The sequence below is a fragment of the Ostrea edulis genome, chromosome 10, assembly GCF_947568905.1.
Source record: "Ostrea edulis chromosome 10, xbOstEdul1.1, whole genome shotgun sequence".
Classification (NCBI taxonomy): domain Eukaryota; kingdom Metazoa; phylum Mollusca; class Bivalvia; order Ostreida; family Ostreidae; genus Ostrea; species Ostrea edulis.
The window spans coordinates 23327833-23342984 of record NC_079173.1 but is presented as its reverse complement, the minus strand read 5'-3'; the positions used below and the strand labels follow the sequence as shown (position 1 = coordinate 23342984).

General features: G+C 35.8%; 2 protein-coding genes across 3 annotated transcripts in view; one reads left to right on the top strand and one right to left on the bottom strand.

The window, feature by feature from the left end:
* The first annotated feature begins 559 nt into the window (after positions 1–559).
* LOC125665563 (plasma alpha-L-fucosidase-like) lies at positions 560–13699 on the top strand. The gene is made up of 8 exons (XM_056150890.1): positions 560–594; positions 1494–1600; positions 2332–2459; positions 2889–3022; positions 7006–7103; positions 8190–8322; positions 8709–8879; positions 10761–13699. The coding sequence occupies exons 1-8, from the start codon at positions 560–562 to the stop codon at positions 11002–11004; spliced, it is 1050 nt and encodes a 349-aa protein (XP_056006865.1). The 3' UTR covers positions 11005–13699.
* Positions 12937–15152, bottom strand: part of LOC125665567 (nidogen-like) — a 38377-nt gene continuing 36161 nt past the window's right edge. For both annotated transcript variants that reach the window (XM_056152308.1, XM_056152309.1), the window contains one exon: positions 12937–14674. In XM_056152308.1, coding sequence (XP_056008283.1) covers positions 14486–14674 — 189 coding nt within the window. In that variant the 3' untranslated portion in view covers positions 12937–14485. The remainder of the gene's footprint in view (positions 14675–15152) is intronic.

The following is a 15152-nucleotide window of genomic DNA, read 5'->3' as shown; positions in this document are numbered from 1 at the left end:
CCTCCTCGTCCCTCCCCTATCCTGACTCCTTCCCCCTTACCCTCTCTACCCCTTAAGTACTAGTACTCAGGGCTTGAAGCTAACTTTTAATGTCACCAGTCCAGCTGGACTGACGGGGTATAATTTCAACCAGTCCGCAGAAAAATTTACCAGTTCATCAGAGTTTTCCACAAATAATTAAACATATTTTGTTAATGTTATTAAAATGTAATTTAACTTAATATGCCTCGGACAATATTGTAACACTTATGTGGGATAATTTACGAATCAGATTCATCTAGCTAGATGATATCTACAGATCGAAGCATGCCAAATGTGTGTATAAGATTTCATAAGTGTGTTTTCCAAAATGATGCTTAAAACCAGTCCTATTGGACTGACTAAAACAAATGTCAATCAGTCCACCAGACTTATAACCAGTCACAGACTGACGGGTATATGTTATATGTTAATTTCAGGCCCAGATACTCCGCGATTATTACATTTAAATACCGGTATGTCTTCTGTGTCACTGGGTTGTCAGCAAGAATTCCATATTGCTAAAACTCTATAAATGAATATGCGTCCACGGAACAGTTCGGAATTCTTTTTCAAGTACTACAGTATCTGAGGCAGACAGCCTAGAACTTTGAATTTGTAGCAGTCAGACAGGTTCAAACGCTGGTTTCTTGATATTCATTTGGTAGAGCACCTGACTAGATTCGGGTTTGGGTTCGAATCCTGACCTGGTCCATTAACATTTTTCCCCTTCAGTTTCATTTGTACCGTTGACCACCGATAGACTTTCAGGTGAAAGGGGTGGTCAGCCGGGTTCGATCGCAGGTGGCCAGATAACTGAGTTGGTAGAGCTCCAGACTGAAGATTCAAGGGAGCCAGGTTTGAATCCTGGTCTGGTCCGTTGCATTTTCTACCTTCCTGTTACATTTGGTGCCATTGACCACCCTTGGACTTGCAGGTGAAAGTCCTGCCAGGGGCAAAAGAATCTGGGTTGTCTTCAAGGGCAAAAGACAATTTAAGGAGGGAGGAATGTAGTAGTTAGGACTATATGGACCGTGGATATCAGCCTTGACAGCTCAGTGGTTAAAGCACCTGACTAGTAATGCAGGGGTCCCAGGGTCCAGTGTTTGATTCCTGGTCCAGCGCAAAATTTTCTTTTTTCCTAATATTATGTTACAATTGGCACCATATGTTGACCACCCCCAGGATTTGCAGGTGAATGTTCTGCCTGGAGTAAAAAGAATCTAGGTTGTGTGTCTTCGAGAGTGAAGACAATTTAAGGAGGGAGGAATGTAGCAATCAGCCGGGTTTGATCGCTGGTGGCCAGCTAGCTCAGTTGGTAGAGCACCTGACTAGAGATTCAGGGGGCCTGGGTCTGAATCCTGGTTTGGTTCGTTGCATTTTCTCCCTTCCTGTTACAGTTTATCATGACTAACAAAATATGTATTTCACTAATTCGTTCCACCTGAACAAAGCAGTTGCTCTTTTATTTGTAGATATGTTGTGCTATCTTCCAAACACTGTGATGGATATAGCATGTACCCAACTAATGTGACCTATCAATGGAATTCAAGAGATGTCGGTCCAAAGCAAGACCTAGTGGGTGAGAAGATGTTAATATTGTTAGGGTTTGCTTGGTTTCTGGAGCCCTTTGGCCCCTATCCATATGTCTGTCCATCCGTCTGTGTGTTTGTCAAGAATTTTGTTTTGATAATTAACAAAACATATTTTCACCATGATAACAGTCAGAAAGACCCCTATAAATTGTAGGGTCGTACTGCTATCTCTGTCTGTCTGTCTGTATATTGGGACATGATAACTCAGTTTTCATCATAACAATTTCATATTTTAAACAGATGGAAGTTGATCATCCTATGTATTAGGGTCCCACATTTAAAATACAGAAGCCCTAAAAGAATCATAAAATTGTTAATCGTCATTTTTATTGTGACATACGCACACACACACATGCACACACATCAAAGCAAACCTTCAATCCAAGTTTAATACGTTTGCGTTATACATTAATGCAGTACATGTATCTTGAAATTTTTTAAACATACAACTTTCACAATTTCCTGAAAGGTAGAGAGTATATGCGCCAATAGATTATATATCAGTTTTGTTCATCAGCACTTTCACTGTGACTCGATATCTTGAAAAATTTTCAATAAAAATCTTTCATATTTTATACAAATGTAGTTGACCATGAAAGGAAGGCACTTGTAGATCACTACTGTTATTTAATGTTCTGATGATTGAGAAATAGATTTTAGTGAATTTAAAAGTTCCCAATATTTCTAATCAACTTAATCATTACACATGTAACTGCAGGTCCTTTAAAGGAGGCACTCAAGGGGACAGATGTAAAATTTGGGATCTACCATGCCATGATAGAATGGTTTAACCCAATATGGCTCACGGATCAAAAGAATAATTTCACCACTCAGAGATATGTCAAGGTGAGTTACAACAAGAAAGCCCCCCTCCCCATACATACCTTTCAAGAATCTTCATGAATGTGACACTTGACATTTATGCTGTACTGTACTGTGATTTCATCAATTTCATAGGGATTAAAGTTTGTAGATTTGTAAAAGTTTCATTTATTAAGCACAGTTGAACTTCAGTATCTCGAATACCGATATCTCGAATACCATGGATATGTCGAAGTGATTCAAAAGTCTACACCACTGATTCTTTAAGTATTTTACCCTCGATATCTCAAATCTTCGGATATCTCGAATTTTGTTCTTGTCCCCATCGAGTTCGAGATAACGAGGTTTGACTGTATTTTCCTAATTGTTCTTTGTTGATCACTTGATTTCATGATTTGGCACAACCACAGTAATCAATAAAAAAGGATTAAATCAATGTTGTATATTTCGTAGGATTATATACATCCCCAGCTTTATGAGATTATCAACACTTACCAGCCAGATGTCCTGTGGAATGACGCCTGCTGGTTAGCTCCCAGTTGGTATTGGAACTCTACAATATTCTTAGCTTGGTTGTACAACAAGAGGTAAGTGATAGAAATAAAGATTTACATGTATACATCTGTGTAGATCACCAGAGCTATGTAATGTCTAATGTAGATTCTTAATATCGTGAAATGATTCGTATGTATGTCAAATTACGAGAACATAAATTTGTGAATGCCCCGTTGATCAAGAGTCTTTTCACGTATTTTAGCAACATAAAAATAAAAGGGGGTGATTTTAATTTGCGAGGTATGCTTCTTGCGAAATTATGCGATCAGAAATTCCTTGTGTATATTTAGGAATTTACAGTAAGCTCAAGCGAGTTATTCTGATTTCCTGTGACTGTTTCCACTAAATATTTTACTAATAAGATTAAAATCTTAAAGTCTCTGCCTTACACGTATTTTCAACTGAGTGCAACTGTGCCTCGAGTAAGAATGCCAGTTTTATCACTTGTCTGACTTGCCTATATATGTTTTAAAATTTTCATCTTAATCGTAAGATTTTTTTTGTGAAGAGGGCCTTTTTTGTCCAGCATCTGTCAGTCCATCTGAAACTTTTCTTTTTTTTTGACTTCTTTTCTACAACCACTGTGCCAATTTCAACCAAACTTGCTATAAAGCATTCCTTGGTAAAGGGGACCAATAAATGTTTAGATAAAGGGTCTCTCGTTTTTCAAAGGAGAAGTAATAAAGAAATAGTGAAAATATGGTGGCATCTTTTAAAAAATTTTCTTCTTAAGAACTACCAGGCCAGAAAAGACATAACTTTTGTATGTGAAAGATTCATGATGAGTGTGAATTCAAAGTTGTTTAAATCATGGGACCCAGGAGTAGGGTGAGGCTACAATAAGGATTCAAAGTTTTACATGGGGCTTAAAATAAGAATTAATTTGTTTGATGTTCTCCGACCAACCCATCAAATTGGCCCCTACCCGATTATTATTTCAGCACTTTGAAATTTCTTCTTTTTTTTCAATCTGTTTCCTGGAAAATCGACATTCAACGTATTAGTTTTAAACTTTAGGCCATCATTTTATTAGTTGGTTTGCGTATTTTTATTATATTCAAAACATCCATTTGGTGGCTCAAAAAAGTGTATACATTATTTTTGTTTCTACTTTCACTTTGATACTGACCATTTGTTACTTCGGGGACTTTTCAAACACTTTCAAATCAAATATACTGCATCACTGCTCCTTACCACATTATCTACCAACAAGATAGGGAAAGAAGCTACGAACTCCCCCGTCGAGACCTCATCATATTTGTGTGCAAACGAACTCCGGTGTAAGTTTGCTGAAAGCTTATGTCATGTTCCTAAAATTAAGAATCATGTGGTTTACCTTTTTACAATGACTAGAGGTACTGTGGGATAGTGCACCAAAATTCAATGAATGAAGAAAAATATGGCGGACCAAGAGTCTGTGTTCACATGGATGATCCATATTTCAACTTTATACAAATGATATAAATTAATTCTGTAAAATTGGGGGATCCGGGTTAGAATAGGTCCTCAGTATTCCTTGCTTGTCATAAGAGGCGACTAAATGGGCGGTCCTTTGGATGAGACCGCAAAAACTGAGGTCTCGTGTCACAGCAGCTGTGGCACGATAAAGATTACTCCCTGCTCAATAGCCATAAGCACTGAGCATAGGCCTAAGTTTTGCACCCATTCACCGGCAATGGTGACGTCTCCGTATGAGTGAAATATTCCTGAGAGGGACATCGAACGATATACAATCGATCAATTCTGAAAAAGCACGCATGTTATTTTGATATAGTATAATTTAGATGTTATGATGTTATTGACTATTGATGTAACTGATGCACACGAATGGAACACAATCATCACAACAAATCAAACGATTGTGAAGTCAGCATTAAAAATAATTTATTAAAAAAACACAAACACATAGATTCGGATGATGAAGCGCTCTGAAAGTGCAGCTCAGTTATTACGAAACATTGATATATGTAATTACCGTTTGTCTTACTTTGTAGCCTGTCTACAAAGTAAAACAAATTTTTTAATGATAAATCAAAGTATTCGTTGCCAAGTAAAGCAAGGGCTCTTGGGCATAAGATATCTGCACTAAAAAGAGTCTTCGAATAGCTTTAGAATGCTACACACTACCAGTGGTCAGTTAAAATCCGTATAGTGAATATTTAGATGTCGCCTGACAAGGTGACACACATTAATTAGCCTACCCATTATATTACAGGTATAAATCAACACAAACATGTGTTATTAGAACCTTTGATAAATATTTATATCAGGGTCTGACACTAAGGCACGTCCGACCGACCAAGTCTACTAAATGATAATGGTCGGGTAAAATGTCGATTTACTAGTCCGACTGGTCGTGTTAAAAAAATAAACAAGAAACTTTACTTTAAACCGTAAGATATTTCATTCTTAACTGTAAAGAGTTTGCAAGCAATTTTGAACCGTGTGATGGAATAATCTCTATTTTTAGTTTAATAAATAAGTCGCGGTCGGAAGTGATGTTTTACGACATCTACTTGATGTTAATTTCAAACAGTTTATTTGAATTGACTGTAATAAAATGTTTATCAAGTTAATAAATGACGTCGTAAACAGCTATTTATCGGTGTTGACATATGTGCGGGAATGTCTCTATATTTAAATACAACTTCTCGTCCTCAAGGAAAGACGTCCCGGGAGAAAGAAGAAAAGGTTAGGAAGAAACAAAGCAGGGCTTATGAAATATAAATTAAATAAAAAGCCGGTTGAGGTCATTTTATACTAAATAGACTAAAGAATATCCGTGCAGGGTAGAATTTAAAGAAACAGAAACGTGTTTGAAAATCAAATTGAATGGCGAGACTTGAGATATTTTTGAGACAATTAAATACGTTTTGGTTCAAACTTCATGTTTGTCATTTAAATGAAGTATTTAAATATGGAGAAACTATCAGGTTTTTTCTGAAAAGTTGGTCAGAGCTAGTGGATATAAAGTCAGGTCTAGTAAAAATCATTTGAAGTAGCCCGACTGGTCTAGTGCTCAAAAAAAGTAAATGTCAAACCCTGTATATACATTTATGCCTTCTATATGATAAATCTAGAAGTTAAAACATGTTTCCCGCAGCTAGTTATTTTTCATCTCAACAAACAAGTAATTATTGTAGTTGTAAAACTGTCATTTATTAATGACAAGAAGATATCAAGATAAACAATTAGGGAGATCCTACTTTCTTATCAAATTGTACATAGACTTGGTTTAGGATCTCTCAAAGTTACATGTTAAGATATAGTGTGAAAATTATAATCACTATGATGAAAAATAAGGTGGCAACAAACAATAGGCCACAACTATAGCCAAATGACAACGTGTAAAATATATACAGCAGGATGGTTGAAGGGGTGGCGGTGGGTATCTTTTCTTATGATTCGTTTAATACAAGTGAAACGTCTAACGATAATAACAATATACTGATAACGTCATACAGTAATTTATTACGTCAAGAGATAATCTAACGTCACACATGTACTAGTGCATTGTTACGTCACAAAGCCAGCAAAATAATGTACCGGTGTATTGTTACATATAAATGCATAAAACATATTATTTACAATAATATCACTTTATGCCTTCTATATGATAAATCTAGAAGTTAAAACATGTTTCCCGCAGCTAGTTATTTTTCATCTCAACAAACAAGTAATTATTGTAGTTGTAAAACTGTCATTTATTAATGACAAGAAGATATCAAGATAAACAATTAGGGAGATCCTACTTTCTTATCAAATTGTACATAGACTTGGTTTAGGGTCTCCCAAAGTTACATGTTAAGATATAGTGTGAAAATTATAATCACTATGATGAAAAATAAGGTGGCAACAAACAATAGGCCACCAAAATGTATGTAAATCAAGGCTATCCAGATATCCGGATGTTTCACTTATCTGGATGATGGGACTGGGAACCCAAGCATCTGGATAATGAGGCTCCACTGTACTCTGTCTATTTACTTTGATGTTGTTTTTGTTGTTCTTTCAGTCCAGTGAAAGACACTATTGTGGTAAATGACAGATGGGGATATGACTGCTTCTGCAAGCATGGAGGGATATGGACATGTTCTGACCGTTTCCATCCGGGTATTTGATATAGATATTTTGATAGATCTTGCTACCAACCTCTTTAAGAAACCACTCATCTGTTATTGGCTTTTGAATCTGGTAATCCTAGGTACCATTCATGCATTGGTCAGTGGTCTGATTTTTGTGAAGTTACTGTATATGTATTCTTCATAGTCAAACTGCAAGCAACCTTTAATTACAAATAACTGATTTTCTCATTTCTAATTGCAATGTCTTTATTTAGAAATGTTGTGATGTTTTAAATATTTTAATTAGTCACTACAGTTGAACTTCAAAGTATCTTGAACACCGATATTTCGAATACCATGGATATATCGATGTGATTCAGAAGTCCTAACCAATTATTCTTAAAGTATTTTATCTTGATATCTCGAATGCTGACTGAAATATTCCGGAAGTTTTTAGCTCACCTGAGCTGAAAGCTCAAGTGAGCTTTTGTGCTTGCCTGTCCGTCCGCAAACTTTTTACATTTTCAACTTCTTTTCCAGAACCACTGGGCAAATTTTAACCAAATTTGGCAAAAAGCATACTTGAGTGAAGGGCTTTCAGATTTGTACAAATGAAGGGCCATGCCCCCTTCAAAGGGGAGATAATCACAAAAATGTAAAAATAGGGTGGGGTCATTTAAAAATCCTCTGAAGAACCACTGGGCCAGAAAAGCTGAAATTTACATGAAAGCTTCCTGACATAGGGCAGATTCAAGTTTGTTAAAACCATGACCCCCAGGGGTAAGTTGGGGCCATAATAGGGCATCAAAATTTTACATGCAAAGATATACATAAAATCTTTGAAAATCTTCTTCTCAAGAACCAATGGGCCAGGAAAGTACAAATTTACATGAAAGCTTCCCGACATACTGCAGATTCAAGTTTGTAAAAATCATGGTCCCTGGGTGTATGTTGGGGCACAATAGGGATCAAAGTTTTACATGCAAATATATAGGGAAAATCTTTAAATATGGGCCATGGTCACTCAGGTGAGTGATGTGGCCCATGGGTCTCTGGTTTCTCGGTCCCATCGAGTTTGAGATAACAAGCTTTGACTGTATCTAAAAGAATTACATTAAATATTTTAAATATTTAGGTCGTGTTATGCCACATAAATGGGTGAATGCCATGACAATCGACAGATACTCCTGGGGGTACAGGAGAGACGCTGATCTGAGCCAGTATTACTCCATAGAAGAACTCTTAGAGGAAGTGGTTTACACCATCAGGTACAATACACTGTAGTGACATTCAGAGTGGGCGAGATTGAACGTTATAGTGATCTAGTTTGCCAATACAACCTATCATTGGGTCAAATGCTGTCTGACGTGTTTCATACTGATTGTTAAGCTGTTCTTGGCAAACTGATTTTGAGTATGGACACTTTCGTTTGCCTGATCAAGATATAGGGCTCACGGCGGGTGTGACCGGTCGACAGGGGATGCTTACTCCTCGTAGGCACCTGATCACACCTCTGGTGTGTCCAGAGGTCCGTATTTGCCCAACTACCTATTTTGTATTGCTTATGGGATTTATGAGATTGATCACTGTTCATTATCTTCACCTTTCATTTAATCATTATTTCTATTTCAATGGGTTTTCTTTACTTTACCAGCTTTGGAGGGAACATCTTGATTAATGCTGGGCCAACATCATGGGGGACCTTTGACCCAATTTATGAGGAAAGATTCCGTCAGTTGGGGTCATGGTTAAAGGTCAATGGAGAAGCTATTTATAAATCAACGCCTTGGACTCATCAGAGTGACACAGTGACAAAAAGAGCGTGGTAAGTCAACAGAATGACACAATGATAAATAGAGTGTGGTAATAATGACACAGTGATAAATAGAGCGTGGTAATAATGACACAATGATAAATAGAGCGTGGTAATAATGACACAATGATAAATAGAGTGTGGTAATAATGACACAATGATAAATAGAGTGTGGTAATAATGACACAGTGATAAATAGAGCGTGGTAATAATGACACAATGATAAATAGAGCGTGGTAATAATGACACAATGATAAATAGAGCGTGGTAATAATGACACAGTGATAAATAGAGTGTGGTAATAATGACACAATGATAAATAGAGCGTGGTAAGTCAACAGAATGACACAGTGATATATAGAGCGTGGTAAGTCAACAGAATGACACAGTGATAAATAGAGCGTGGTAAGTCAACAGAAGGACACAGTGATAAATAGAGTGTGGTAAGTCAACAGAAGGACACAGTGATAAATAGAGCGTGGTAAGTCAACAGAAGGACACAGTGATAAATAGAGCATGGTAAGTCAACAGAATGACACAGTGATAAATAGAGCGTGGTAATAATGACACAGTGATAAATAGAGCGTGGTAATAATGACACAATGATAAATAGAGCGTGGTAATAATGACACAGTGATAAATAGAGCGTGGTAATAATGACACAATGATAAATAGAGCGTGATAATAATGACACAATGATAAATAGAGCGTGGTAATAATGACACAGTGATAAATAGAGCGTGGTAATAATGACAGAGTGATAAATAGAGCGTGGTAATAATGACACAGTGATAAATAGAGCGTGGTAATAATGACACAGTGATAAATAGAGCGTGGTAATAATGACACAGTGATAAATAGAGCGTGGTAAGTCAACAGAATGACACAGTGATAAATAGAGCGTGGTAAGTCAACAGAATGACACAGTGATAAATAGAGCGTGGCAATAATGACACAGTGATAAATAGAACGTGGTAATAATGACACAGTGATAAATAGAGCGTGGTAATAATGACACAATGATAAATAGAGCATGGTAATAATGACATAGTGATAAATAGAGCGTGGTAATAATGACACAGTGATAAATAGAGCGTGGTAATAATGACACAGTGATAAATAGAGCGTGGTAATAATGACACAGTGATAAATAGAGCGTGGTGATAATGACACAGTGATAAATAGAGCGTGGTAAGTCAACAAAATGACACAATGAAAAATAGAGCGTGGTAAGTCAACAGAATGACACAGTGACAAATGGAGCGTGGTAATAATGACACAGTGATAAATAGAGCGTGGTAATAATGACACAGTGATAAATAGAGCGTGGTAAGTCAACAAAATGACACAATGAAAAATAGAGCGTGGTAAGTCAACAGAATGACACAGTGACAAATAGAGCGTGGTAATAATGACACAGTGATAAATAGAGCGTGGTAATAATGACACAGTGATAAATAGAGCGTGGTAATAATGACACAGTGATAAATAGAGCGTGGTAAGTCAACAGAATGACACAACATGATAAGACAGTGTGTTGCGTACCATTTTCAATTACTTTTGACCAGTCAAATAATACATGTAGAATTTTGGGGAGCTTTTTTTGTCCAGACTAATTTTGAAGTCTTTTGACATAGGCCTTGGATATTTGGTATATGGGTATATATAGATTTATACTGAACCATCATAAAAATGATTTTATAATTAGATTAATTCATTTAAGTGTGACATTCTATTGTCTTTGATGGAAGTCGTGATTTTATCATGAACATGTGATATTTTAATAAACCATTTCAGAATATGAAAGAAGTGAAGAAGTGAAAGTTTAGTCCAATGTACTCACAAGTAATAAATTAAATATGAAAATGTTAAATATCTGTGTGATATTTAAAGGTACACAGCGTCCAAGTCAGAAAAGAAGGTTGTTTACTGCATTCTGTTGGATTGGCCGTATGAGAACGAGGTGATCCTGGGAGCGTTGAAGGACATGCCCGTTTCCGAGATCACACTGCTTGGGTCAGATGCAGTGGTGTATTTTACTGAAGAGTCACGTGGTGTTAGAGTTCTATTTCCCGCCCTTAGTGTCCGTAAGATGCCATGTGAGTGGGCATGGACTTTGAAGGTTATACTAAAATAATAAATTTTTAGACGTGATACACACTTTTACTGTACTTAATTATCCATATGCTGTCCTCATATTAAAGAGATTTTTTGTGTATTATTATATATGTTTTTATACAGTATATATGGTTAGTGTTCAACAAATGTATTTAGTTCCTCCAACATACTGCTTTTATTGTTCTTTGTATTCACTATGTATATCCAGTTTCTATAAATAAATTATTTTTTTTGTGATGAAATTCTGATCCTGGTGGATGTTTGGCATATATTTTACTAAATGTTTTATCCTGCAATATTTTTGGCTTTTATATATTGGTGAAATTTGTTATCTCACCAATTAATTGACTTTTAGTTTGGTGTAATTTTGATCCGCCAGTTTTTGAGTTTTGGTGACGTTTTGATCCTACTGAACGGTTTTTATATTAGAGGAATTTTTATCTGACCATGTGTTTTGCCTTTATACGGGATTTATAAATTGATAAAATATTAAACCACTTTGGAATATTTCTTCTTGCCTATATAGGTTCACTGTCTTGAAATATACATGATATTTAAAAGGAGGTAAGAAAACGTGATCGAGCCCTCATCATGCTTTCGACCCAAGCTGAAATATCACTTAATTTGTTAATCCTACAATGTGGTTTTATGGTATATCCCGAAAATTTGCCATTTTACATTAGAAAATAAGCATAGAAGTGTCACATTGGCAGAGGTGTCTTATTATGTCACGACATAAACTTTGAAAAACACATCAAGCTCGTCATAGTAATATAAACTCGCAGAATATAGCTGGTCAGTAAAAGGATCTTTGCAGGGTAAATATACATATGATGCATATGTACATTTACAAGAAAGGTCTGTATTACTAAATTGTGTGGATCTGTAATAATAATGTTAGCTTGTTTAGTCATATCTCTTATACTGAGGACATGAGATCTTGTACTGTACTCTTGAGATTTGTGATTTACGCCAACGATGTCCATTTCATCTTTTATTATAATGCATGTTTGATATTTAATTCTTTTTAATCATAAACGATTTAACTAAAAGTACCTGTTTTTTATACGGCCGTCGAAGACGGAACGTATTATGGTATGGCGTCATCCGTCTGTCTGTCTGGACCTTGTGGGCAAGATACAGACTGCACCATAAGCCCTAGGACTTTACAACTTGGTACATTTGATCACCATGATGAGAGGAAGATGCCTATTGTTTTTCAAGGTCAGAGGTCAAAGGTCAAGGTCATAGTATCACTTTTTAGGAAAACCTTGTGGGCAGGATACAAACCGAACCGTAAGCTCCAGTATATTATAACTTGGTATATTTGATCACCATGATGAGAGGAAGATGCCTATTGTTTTTCAAGGTCAGAAGTCAAAGGTCAAGGTCGTAGTATCACTTTTTAGGAAAACCTTGTGGGCAGGATACAAACCGAACCGTAAGCTCCAGGATATTATAACTTGGTATATTTGATCATCATGATGAGAGGAAGGTGCCTATTGTTTTTCAAGGTCAGAGGTCAAGGTCGTAGTATCACTTATTAGGAAACCTTGTGGGCAGGATACAAACCGAACTGTAAGCTCCTGGATATTATATCTTGGTATATATGATGAGAGGAAGATGCCGATTGTTTTTCAAGGTCAAAGGTCAAGGTCTTAGTATCACTTTTTAGGAAAGCCTTGTGGGCAGGTATACTGTACCTGTACTTATACTTTAGCACTAACTGTTTCAAGCAAAGGTGTGTGGTATATTAGCATATTTATGAAGTAGCGCATTCTAAGGCTATCCCTCTTTATATCTTGATATCCATTTCTACAAGCATAATAATGAATTAGCTCACAGAGGACAGTGCTAACTTCACTAAAATATGAATCCCACTAAAATATGTTTTCCTTGAGCAAAATCTACGGGCGTATTATGCCACGTTGGCGTTGCTCTTGTTTTCTAGTTTTAATATCAATTTTGTATGTATCTGTAAAATTATATAGGAAAAGGTTTTTCTTAGAAAATGATTAGAAAACTAGGACATATATGAAATAAGCCTATCTCAAACATGTTGATTCTCAATAATACTCATGTTTTTATGGTCTCGTTTTGGGTAGTTCTTATTTGTATGTAAATTAACTGTGATATTTTCACGTTTTAAAATAATTATATGTTCTTGATATGTATATATGTTAAACACAGGACCACAATGTAAACTAGTTTGTATAATTTTCGCAATCCTGTGTAAATAAAAGAAATTATCATTGTTATTTTTTTTCCAATTTTGAGAGAAAATACTGATTTAGATAGAAATTTTTAGGGATGTCAACGAGTACTCAACTATCGCTTGGTCATACCGATCATTGACTACATTTTTCATAATCGAGTACTCGTAAAAATAGCTTTTTAGTAATTTTCATAAATTCTTCAGTGTTTTTGTGAGTAAAAATGATAAAAATTTGATGGTCCAGGAATGAAAACCGCTTTCTTGGCATGCCACAGTGCCTTCAGAGAGAAATTTTTCATTGTCTGGAGAATTGGTGACAAAACTTGGAAAAAGGCTCTTGTCCAATATTGTCGACCAAATAATTTTTTTTTTTTGGATCAAGAATAATTCAATCGTACATTGGAAAGTCCTTGTAAATCTGTTTATGCCTAATTAAGTGCAATTTGATTGCTGCTTGTACAACATTTCATTATCAAAATAAAAATTACCATTTATTTACTTCTCTGTCATGAGTCAGTGATTCAGCTGTAACTAGGCCCTAGGTAATACATTAATTATGGGTCTAGGGTATAATGGGTCCTCATATATAACGCAAAATTTTCTCAGAAAAAAGCATGTTTATTTCGCATAGATAAAATAATCAAAAGAAACAAAACTTATTAAACATGGATAATGAATTAAAATGTATTTCTGTCATATATTGCATGCTGCTGTACTTTTCATGCTAGCGTACTTGAATTAAACAATAAAATGCTTTCTTTGTTGTTTCATCGGGTGATGAAGGTAGACAACATAACAGAAAAAATGCGGGTTATGCAAATTTTTTCTGCAATGATTGCTACCTTTATCACCCAATGAAACAACAGAGAAAGACATTTTATTGTGTATATTTACATTTTAATACATTTTTTAAAATATAAACTAGAATTAAGTTCTAAAATATATGGTTGATCCATTTTTACGTTAAACGAAACAGCCAATACACCCTTTGGCCTTGTTGACGTTCCATATTTGGTCATGATTATGCATACAGGTGGTACTAGAAAACCAGATCGAGCTAGTTTTCAACAAACGAGTATTCATTGTGTGTTGAAAGCAATGCCAATTTCAAAAGAAATATATGAGAAAAGATTCAGTGAATGTAAATATTATGAATGAACCCAAGCCTGTCGTAATATTCCTTAAATCAGTTGCATTTCACACATATAGAAATCTTCTGGCGTGATTGACTTTCTCAGGGTGGAGGAGATGGTAGTGGTAGTTAGTTCTTTTCGGAGGTTTTCTGTCAGACACAGTCCTTTCTCCACCCTGCAAGATGACTGTACGTATCGCGATCGTCAGGGGATTCACATTCTGTGACGTCAGAAACGTTCTGTACGGGAACTTCCGAAATTTCTATATGGTGAACGTGATGACACGCACTGCAGATGTCTGCGAGTCCCCCCACAGCCTCCTCGTCAAGCCTTGGTGGATTCTGAAATGTTGTAGGAAAAAGGTGAAGATAAAAAACAGTTACCAATCTCATAGATCCTATAAGAAATACAAAATAGAGAGTTAAACAAACACGGACCCCTGGACATACCAGAGGTGGGATCAGGCGCCTAGGAGTAAGCATCCCTTATTTTGAACACACACAAATAGACTTTCTAGATCCCAAAAGGTATACCAATACATGAAGTTTAGTTTGATTTTATTCAATACGTTTATGACAATAATTACCAGGTACAAATACCAGTAAGAGATTGGAAAATGTCATGGTTTATGTACATCCACTCGAAATGTTCTGTTGCAATTGAGAGATTGATGGAAAATGACGCACATCAATTTATATGTATATGTTGCTTACTATCAGACATGATAGTCAATGTAGAATATGAAAGAACAGTGATCAATCTCATAACTTTTATAAGCAATACAAAAAAGAGGTTTTATGATGAAGATAGGAATGAAAG

What these genes read in the sequence shown, in the direction of transcription:
- LOC125665563 (XM_056150890.1), top strand. Translation starts at nt 560, where the DNA reads ATGCGTCCACGGAACAGTTCGGAATTCTTTTTCAA. An exon ending in AGTTCGGAATTCTTTTTCAA is followed by an intron (nt 595 to 1,493) that starts GTACTACAGTAT and finishes TTTTATTTGTAG; the next exon opens with ATATGTTGTGCTATCTTCCA. An exon ending in TTCTGACCGTTTCCATCCGG is followed by an intron (nt 7,104 to 8,189) that starts GTATTTGATATA and finishes TTAAATATTTAG; the next exon opens with GTCGTGTTATGCCACATAAA.